This window comes from Salvelinus sp. IW2-2015, linkage group LG4q.1:29 (assembly GCF_002910315.2).
Source record: "Salvelinus sp. IW2-2015 linkage group LG4q.1:29, ASM291031v2, whole genome shotgun sequence".
Lineage (NCBI taxonomy): Eukaryota > Metazoa > Chordata > Actinopteri > Salmoniformes > Salmonidae > Salvelinus > Salvelinus sp. IW2-2015.
In genome coordinates, this window is record NC_036842.1 from 8,672,125 (window position 1) to 8,681,811 (window position 9,687).

Below are 9,687 nucleotides of genomic sequence, written 5' to 3' on the forward strand. Positions count from 1 at the left end.
ATCCGTGTCTAGGAGCGCCGTTAAACCGAAAGCCTCTCGCCCATGGCACGCGACTGATGGGATTCTGGCATGCTTGATCTGTTCCCATCATTATAGTTGGTGTTATTTTGTTGATGACGGCGGATCGATCGGTTTGATTGGCAGGTAAAATCTGATTATTTGATTTCATTTTATTATTAGGCACGTTTATAAAAACATTGCATTTGAAAATCAACTAGGGCTATTGGCCTGAGGGCGTCCGGGAAGGATAAATAATGACCTATATCCTATTATCATAGGGGCTGATAAGCACATTTCATGTAAATAATTCAAGCATATTGTTTTGCTACGGGCAGCTCTTTGTCTCATTCCACATCGTGCGCATTTATCGACGGAAAGCCGTATGACGTGATTATTATAGTCTTATTGGATAGATAGCCTATAATATGATAGGCTTACATGATGTATTACTAATAGGCTGCTATAACCTAAATGAGCCTATGTTCATCTGGTCCGTGGAACATGTTTATCTATTTTGAGGCTATATTGTTATACATCTTTATCATAGCAAATATGACTCCTTGAAAGCGACTCCAAACTGTATCTTTAATGAGACAAGGGCACCAGCCAGCCCACTCGGTGATGATGCATGCTGCGCATGTTTACGCGGCCCCTCTATTGCGAGCTCTACGCGTTCAAACCAGGCCAGCCATCTGACTGTGCCTAATTAGACCTTGTGTGGGTTTGTGCGTGTGTGCGTGTGCGTGAGAGTTTACTGTTAATTTCTGATCGTTTATTTCACTTTTGTTTATTATCTATTTCACTTGCTTTGGCAATGTAAATATATTGTTCCCATGCCAATAAAGCCCATGGAATTGAGACAGAGAGAGAAAGAAAGAGAGAGAGGAGAAAGTGTGTGTGTGTTTTTTGGGGCAGTGGCCATGCAGGATGTGGTTGTAAAGGAAATTCCTCCGTGAGCAGGGTTGGGAACTTCAGTCTGTCCTCGAGGGCACTGTCCACAAACAAACAACCCGTAACCCCCAACCCGTAAGCACGTATGTAGATCTGAACAGATTGGATAGGTATAAGCAATGTTGCAAAAACAATCTAACTGGCCTATAAGAGGGCAAGGCGGAGCTATTAGCTGTTCTATTGCCCTATAGACTAGACCCCATCTATTTTTGACTGTAGCGTCTGCGGCCTGCCTGCAGACGCTACTATAGATCTCCTAAGCCGGATCCACTCTCAGAGCAACAGATCCCAGGCCAGATCCCAATAGATCAATATTAATCTGCTCACACAGTTGGCAGATAGCAGTGTGGGGCAGCTCTGAGCTGTCTACACACTGTACCAATGTGTGTGTGTGTGTCTGTGTGTTTGTGTGAGAAAGGAGGAAGGAGGGACTGGGAGAGAAAGAGGGGAAGACAGAAAGGGAGAGGGAGATAGAAAGCCAGAGGGAGAGAGAAAGGAAAAGAGAGGAGGCCTCTCCAAAGTGATGATCCCCAGTGTGGGGAGTGTAACCGTGGTGATGGCTGGCTGGGCGTCGGCCTGACTGGCAGGACTGATAAACAGTTCAGTTAGAGAGAGCGGGAGGAGGCAGGAGAGGGGGAGGGGGAAGGCTGGAGGTGGGTGCCTGAATCTTTAAGGATTGGTTTAAAAAATCTGACAAACAAGTGCACTTCAGAGAGAAGGTGGGGCAAACCAGAAAGGGAGAGGGGAGAGGGAGAGAAAGGGAGGAAGGGGAGTAAAGAGATGGATGGGAAAGGAGGGTAAGAGGAAGAATAGATCCTTCAGCAGAGGATTTCATTCCTCTACCCCCACTCTCCTCCTTCACTCGCTCTCCCTCATCTCTCTCTCAACATTTCTCTCTTTCTTTAACCCCTAGAGCCAATGTCCGATCCACAGTGCAAATCTAATTAGCATAATTCTAAAATCCCCATCAAAATCCGTAAATTAGAGATATCTATTTTGTTGCATTAGATGATTCAATCCATCGCATCCGCCGATGTCGCCCTTCCGTATCTGCGGTGAAAGGTGGCAGAGCTGCAGCGGTGTTTGTCAGACCATGAGACTTCCCGAAAATCGGTCTTCTCACGAAAACGTCTGCAGCGGCCGAACGGTTTGGCCTACAAAATATTATGACCCCGTCTATGGAGTCGCTCACGAATACGTACATGTTGGTTGTTTTGCTCTAGGACAAACACAAGCCTCACAAGTTTCGTCTGAAGATACCCGGTACAAGTAGAAAAATGAATGGAAGTATATATGGAAGTAGTTTATTTCCTAAAATATAGGGTTAAAAAGGTGTAAAAAAATATGTTGTTTCCTTTCTTTTTTCTCTCAGATATAGGACAGACACTTCACAACAAACTTCCTTTACATTTTTTTCTAGACTATCTGTTGTTCCATGTAGTGAATCTGTTATTCAATAGGTTTCTATGGGTTAATAGCAGTAATTCAATGTTTCATCAAATATTTTTTGTATATATTTTTTTTATACCTTAAGGGGTCTTAAAATAAAAAATCAAATAGCTAAATGATCCTTGGTATGACCATCTTTAAAAAATTCCATATGTTAACTTAGCATGCCAAGGGAGTCATCATGCACAAACAAAAATTGACAGAGAAAATATAAAAAAATTTTTTTTTTTTTTTAATCTTCTCTATGTGTTTCATAATTTTACTTCAATTCGCAGGAGGCTGAATGTATCTCACCGTAGAAATCATCTGAGCGAGCGAAACATCGCTGTCTCTGTATGTGTAGGCCATCTATCTGAGTATGACATTGTTGCTGCCGGTAGCATTGAATGCAAGGGAAGTCAGCGAGCATTTGGCCTCCCTTAATAAAAAAAGTATAAAATAACAGCCAATCAGCGTTGAGCTAAAGTGAATGAGCTCAACTGTGAATGGTCATGGCGCACCAAAAAAAAGTGTCAAGGGAAGCCATTTTGGATTTGGCGTCACACCAATCACATTACATCAAGAGCAATACGTCATTGACAGAAACAACTTGAATTGTTGCATCTCGTTGTGCTTTGTGGATAGAAGTTGTTCTCCTGTTTTGTGATTAAACAAAGGTGTGGTTGAATTTATTCCACGGTGTCTTCTTATTGTCTCGGCCTTAGGCCTATATATCACGGTCGATAGGCATATGAACTAACAGGTTATAGAGCAAACAACGCAATTATCACAACACATAGGTTGTAATATGGCTTTTTGTTTTCTGGCTAGACTTCCCCAGTGATTTTACCCACGCACCGCCACTGAAGAGAATCTTTGTTTTCATCACATACAGCCAGAGGGTGCGTGTGTCACACACTATGTCGAGTGACTATTGAGGGCAGTGGTTTTGGGCTGTGTGTGTGTGAGACAGTGTGAGTGGGATGGTGTTGTGAGGAGCTTGTGGATGCAGTTCACAGTGGCAACAATATCCTCCATCAGAAAGAAGGGCTTTATGAATCTTGGTCCTTATCTACATCACTGAGTTGTTCCGCTCCTCCTAACCTCCCTCTATTTTCTCTCTCAAAGCCATCTGGTTTAAACCACAGGAGGGATTTTCACCATCATGCAGAAGGTAACACACACACACGACAATACACACACAACACCACACAAGCAGCACGACACACACACCACACACAGCACAGCACCACAGCACACACCACACACACACACTAGAGACCATCAAGGAACATCTACCCAACACCCCCACACTCAGCTACATGTCAGCATTACAGAGCCATAAAGGCAGAACTAGGAACCAATCTACCACCTCAACTCACCGCCTATCCAAGATTAGACACCATAACAGGAGAACTACGACATCTCCTCAACTCCCCACTACCACTATCAAGATCTAGAGCCATAAAGGGAGCACATCAGAACCATCTCTAACCCACAATCACGAACCTTAAGAGCCCATAAAAAGGAGACTTAGGTACATCATTACTCACCGCCTACACTACACTATCAGATTTATGACGCATAATAGGATGACTACGACTATGGTTGCTACGCTACAGGTCGCCACTAAGCGCACTATTCAGGATTTATTAGCCATAAAAGGAGACTTTAGGGACGCTCCCGGATGGTGAGCCACTAGTTCAGTAAGGTTATGAGCAGTATGAATAGTGAGACTAGACATCTTTACTCAACTCCCAAGCTACTATTACTCGCGCGTATCAGTATCTAGAGCTCGATTATGGGGGTCCGACTTGAGTAGAGCATCTACCACCCCTCTACCACTATACAGGGGATTAGACCCATAAAGAGAGCACTGACAGATTTCCTCAAAACGCCACCCCCCCCAGGCTACCTACTATCAGGATTGAGAGGCCATAAGGGAGACTAGGAACATCTTACCAACCCGACTACACTATCAGTTAGCAGCTCACTCTAAAGAGACCCTACTGACACTCTACCACTCCCCATACTGACTACTATCAGATGGAAACTATAGCCATAAGGGAGACTAGACATGTCTCCCCTCAGCCACCCCACTGACCCATCTGGATTCAGATTGAGCCATACAGCGAGATCGTGATGACATCTACCCACCCCCCCATTACCACTATCAGATTAGAAGCCGGCATAATAAGGAGCAACTGAGGTACATCTACCAACATCAGATTAGAAGCCGATAAAGGAAGACTAGACACTACACCCAGCTTAGCCACATATGCGAGATTAGTGAAGCCAAGTGAGACTAGGGACATCATAGCACGACGCCACTACCACACTAATCACACACACACACACACAGCACACACACACACACACACACACACACACACACAACACACACACACCACACACACAACACACACACAACACACACCACACACACACACACACACACACACAACACACGACACCACACACACCAACTCACATGACTCAATCTACGCTAGGCACACCATCACTCTCACACCTACACACCACGCAAGCCTCGACACGCACACCGACTACACTCGCTTGCTATTCCTCCAGGCCCGTGTGAATGATGAAGTGGTGGAGTACAGGGATCTTGCTGCTCTTCCCAGAGATAAAAGTATTCTACAGGTAGGGTCTGTGTGTGTGTGCACGGTTTTTGTGGGGGGTATGTGTGTGTGGTTTATTGGTGCATGTGTACGTGCGTGTTTGTGATTCAACGCTGTCTGTGCTATTCTGTAGGTGGAGAGACCAGATTTGATGACCTACCAACCCCACCTCACCTTCTCACCGCTAGACGCGCCACGTACGCCCCGTAGAGAGGTACACACACACTTCGTGTTAGAGTAAGTAACTCATAAAGGCTGTATAAAAAGGGAGGAGAGTTTGATGTGACTGTGTTCTCCTCTTCCTTCTCCAGAGATCCCTCTCTCCTTCCTCCATCTCTCCTCCTCCCTCTCCTGAGGTAAGACACTTCTGTGACCCTCTCTCCTTTTCCTTCTCTCCCCTTCTCTCCCCCCTTTCTTCCTCCCTTTATTTCTCTGTGTTGGGTGGGTCTTTCTTCTCATCCAGTTACCCAGCAGTAGTAACTCTCTCTCTCTTTCCATATCTCTCTCTCTCCCTCTTCTCTCTCTCTCTCTCTTCTCTCTCTCTCTCTTCTCTCTCTCAGCTGAAGGAGTATAGAGAGGGGGGAGGGTCTCCAGGAGGCTCCACATTGCAGCTCCGAAAGACAGCCACCCCTGTACAGCAACATTTCCACACGCCAGGTACACACTTGCACACACACACACTTGCACACACACATCTACTTTTCTAATTCTGTGTTTTATTTTAGATAATGGTGACAACATCTACAAGAAGATGCCAAATTTTAAACAGGGTACAGTATATTTGTTTGTGTTTGTGTGTGTCTGATAATTCTAAGAGAGTGTGTGTGTGTGTGTCTTTGTGTGTCTAATTCTTTCTCTGCCTGTCTGTAGAGGTCAGCAAGCAGCACGTGATGGCCAGCATCATCCAGTCGTCTATGTTCCCAGCAGCTCAGAAACCAGACCCCAACCTGCCCTCAAAGATAGAGACAGAGTACTGGCCCTGTCCTCCTTCACTGGCTACTATGGGTAACACGCGCACACACGCACGCTCACACACGCACGCGCACACACGCACGCACGCGCACACACGCACGCACGCACGCGCACACACGCACACGCGCGCGTGTGATTGGAGAGGTACTGGTAGTGTGTGGTCTAATCTCTCCTCTCACAGAGATCGAGTGGAGGAGGAAGAAGGAGGAAGAGGAAGAGGGGAAGGATGAATTTGAAGACCTGACTGATGACGCCAAGACACTGCAGGAGCAGGAGCTCCACAAGGTAACCCATCCCACGGAGACCGTCTTCGTCATGTATTGTTATATAAGTGCTTTCATAACGCCTTTTCAGCAATGTGTAATGCATTATAATGCAAAACATATTATCATAGGAAGTGTAACCGTCTTCACTAGTCAATATGTATTGATTGATGGTGTGTGTGTGTGTGTGTGTGTGTGTGTGTGTGTGTGTGTGTGTGTGTGTGTGTGTGTGTGTTGGTGTGTTGTGTGTGTGTGTGTGTGTGTGTGTGCCAGATCAAGTCTAACCTGGGCAGGCTGATCCTGAAGGAGGAGAAAGGAGCAGGAGAAGGCTCTACTTGGCATTGGACGCAGGAAGACTCAGTCACTGCCAGACAGAACGCACATGCACACCAGTAAGTTACAGTCGTGTGTGTTTGTGTGTGTGGTGTGTGTGTGTGTGTGTGGTGTGTGGTGTGTGTGTGTGTGTGTGTGTGGGTGTGTGGTGTGTGTGGTGTGTGTGTGTGTGTGTGTGTGTGTGTGTGTGTGTTTGTGTGTGTGTGTGTGTTGTGTGTACGTAAGAACCTGATTCTGATTGGTTGCTCTGATTACTACAGGTTCCTCCTTGAAGTCCTCTCCCGCTCAGGTCTGACCAGGGTGAGTTGTGTGTGCGTTGCAGTAGGTGTACGTGTGTGTGTTTGTTTGTGCGTGATGACTTACGCGTGTTACCTCTATGCAGATGCAGTCAGCAGAGTTCGCTATAGAAGGGGATCAGGGCAGAGCAGGTAGGCTATTAGCATGTGTTACAAAAGCACTTGTAGTAGTGAAGTAGGGCCCACACAAGCAAGTTCGCCATATATATATATATTTAAGTCTATATATGTATGAATATAACTATTTCACTCTCTCCTTTTTCTTGTCCCTCCCTGTCGTGTTGTGCAACTGAAGAGGTAAGAGGTTAGGCCGAGATTCATTTCGATATGTGCTAGATCTGCGTAATAGCATGCTTGACCTTTAAAGGCAGTTTCTAATTGAACCGATATCTGCATTGTCTACAAGCACGATCCGATTGAATCCCGGACGTGTTTTCAAAGCGACTCTTCCCTCTGCTCAAGTCAATCTATCTACCTATAGTGCATTTTGGATTTCACTAACTGTGTGTGTGGTGTGTGTGTGTGTGTGTGTGGTGTGGTGTGTGTGTGTGTGTGTGTGGGTGTTGTGTGTGGTTGTGTGTGTTGTGTTGTGTGTGTGTGTGTGTTGTGTGTGTGTGTGTGTTGTGTGTGTGTGTGTGTGTGTGTGTGTGTGTGTGTGTGTGTTGTCTAGAATGGAGAGGCACCGCCGGGAAAGGATGGACAGAGGAAACTCACTGCCAAGTATGCTGGAACAGACGGTGAGCACTTACACGCACGCACACAGACAAAACCCACTAAAATCGCAGTGACATTTCTTTAAGATACTAAATTCTTTCTTGCATGTAAAAAAAAGAAAAAAGACCCAGCCAGCACTGTGTTTTCTCCCCAGATCCACCCATATGAATGCTCATAGTCACCCATAGAGGGCGCTGCAAGCTACCGCCGGCGTGGACCGTACCAGACTGGAGGTTTGTGTGTGCATGTACAGTTGAAGTCGGAAGTTTACATACACTTAGGTTGGAGTCATTAAGACTCGTTTTTCAACCCCTCCACAAATTCCTTGTTAACAAACTATAGTTTTGGCAAGTCGGTTAGGACATCTACTTTGTTCATGACACAAGTAATTTTTCCAACAATTGTTTACAGACAGATTATTTAACTTACAATTCACTGTATCACAATTCCAGTGGGTCAGAAGTTTACATACACTAGTTGACTGTGCCTTGAAACAGCTTGGAAAATTCCAGAAAATGATGTCATGCTTTAGAAGCTTCTGATAGGCTAATTGACACATTTGAGTCAATTGGAGGTGTACTGTGGATGTATTCCAAGCCCTACCTTCAAAATCAGTGCCTCTTTGCTTGACATCATGGAAAAAAAAATAAAAATCAGCCAAGACCTCAGAAACAAAATTGTAGACCTCTACAAGTCTGGTTCATCCTTGGGGCAATTTCCAAAGCCTGAAGGTATGACGTTCATCTGTACAAACAATAGTACGCAAGTATAAACACCATGTGACCACGCAGCTGTCATACCACTCAGGAAGTAGACACGCTCTGTCTCCTAGAGATGAATGTACTTTGGTGCGAAAAGTGCAAATCAATCCCAGAACAACAGCAAAGGACCTTGTGAAGATGCTGGAGGAAACAGGTACAAAAGTATCTATATCCACAGTAAAACGAGTCCTATATCGACATAACCTGAGAAAGCCGCTCAGCAAGGAAGAAGCCACTGCTCCAAAACTGCCATAAAAAAGCCAGACTACAGTTTGCAACTGCACATGGGGACAAAGATCGTACTTTTTGGAGAAATGTCCTCTGTTCTGATGAAACAAAAATAGAACTGTTTGGCCATAATGACCATTGTTAGTTTGGAGGAAAAAGGGGAGGCAAATGGACAATGACCCCAAGCATACTTCCAAAGTTGTGGCAAAATGGCTTAAGGACAACAAAGTCAAGTATTGGAGTGGCCATCACAAAGCCCTGACCTCAATCCTATAAAAAATTGGTGGGCAGAACTGAAAAAGCGTGTGCGAACAAGGAGGCCTACAAACCTGACTCAGTTACACCAGCTCTGTCAGGAGAAATGGTCCAAAATTCACCCAACTGAAATAAATCATTCTCTCTACTATTATTCTGACATTTCACATTCTTAAAATAAAGTGGTTATCCTAACTGACCTAAGACAGGGAATTTTTACTAGGATTAAATGTCAGGAATTGTCAAAAACTGAGTTTAAATATATTCCGACTTCAACTGTACATATGATGTCATATGTGTGTTACTACTGAAATGTGTTAGTTTGTGTGTGTGTGTTACTAAGTGTTTGTGTGTTCTCTCCTCAGAGACACCTTTCTCCTGAGGACTTTGAGCGTCTGTTTGGAATGCCCATTGCTGAGTTCGACCGCCTGTCGCTATGGAAACGAAATAATCTGAAGAAAAACGTTCAACTTTTCTAGCAGGAAGTGACCTTATCCGTCAGACAGGAAACAGGAACCGCTGCACTGCCTAACGAAGAATAACACACAACACCAAACTATCACTCCCTAACTATCCATATCACATACTAACTTATCCTATATCATATCGTACACATATTCTTCTATCTGTATGTTCCTTCGTATCCTTTAGTCGCCACTAGCTTTACTATAGAGCATCAGTACAGAGACAAGCCTGACCCTGACCAACCCTATCATATGCAATGAGAATCTCCTAGTATCTACTGCCTCCCTATCCCCATACACAGACGCAACCGCCTACACACACAAGACATATTACGGCGTTTAATACACTCAGAAACTGGAAATATTATTTTCATGATAAATCC

General features: G+C 44.8%; 1 protein-coding gene across 1 annotated transcript; it reads left to right on the forward strand.

Moving 5' to 3' along the window:
- On the forward strand, positions 1–9,687 carry LOC111961377 (dematin-like). Its single transcript, XM_070441105.1, has 15 exons — positions 1–144; positions 3,508–3,553; positions 4,969–5,040; positions 5,152–5,232; positions 5,330–5,374; positions 5,579–5,675; positions 5,744–5,788; positions 5,889–6,023; positions 6,172–6,275; positions 6,527–6,645; positions 6,847–6,886; positions 6,969–7,014; positions 7,551–7,619; positions 7,751–7,829; positions 9,206–9,687. The coding sequence occupies exons 2-14, from the start codon at positions 3,545–3,547 to the stop codon at positions 7,762–7,764; spliced, it is 876 nt and encodes a 291-aa protein (XP_070297206.1). The 5' UTR covers positions 1–144; positions 3,508–3,544; the 3' UTR covers positions 7,765–7,829; positions 9,206–9,687.

Bases quoted from the DNA above. Each gene is read 5' to 3' on its own strand.
- LOC111961377 (XM_070441105.1), top strand. The intron at 5,375-5,578 runs GTAAGACACTTC...TCTCTCTCTCAG, and splicing joins CTCCTCCTCCCTCTCCTGAG to CTGAAGGAGTATAGAGAGGG. The intron at 6,024-6,171 runs GTAACACGCGCA...CTCCTCTCACAG, and splicing joins TCCTTCACTGGCTACTATGG to AGATCGAGTGGAGGAGGAAG.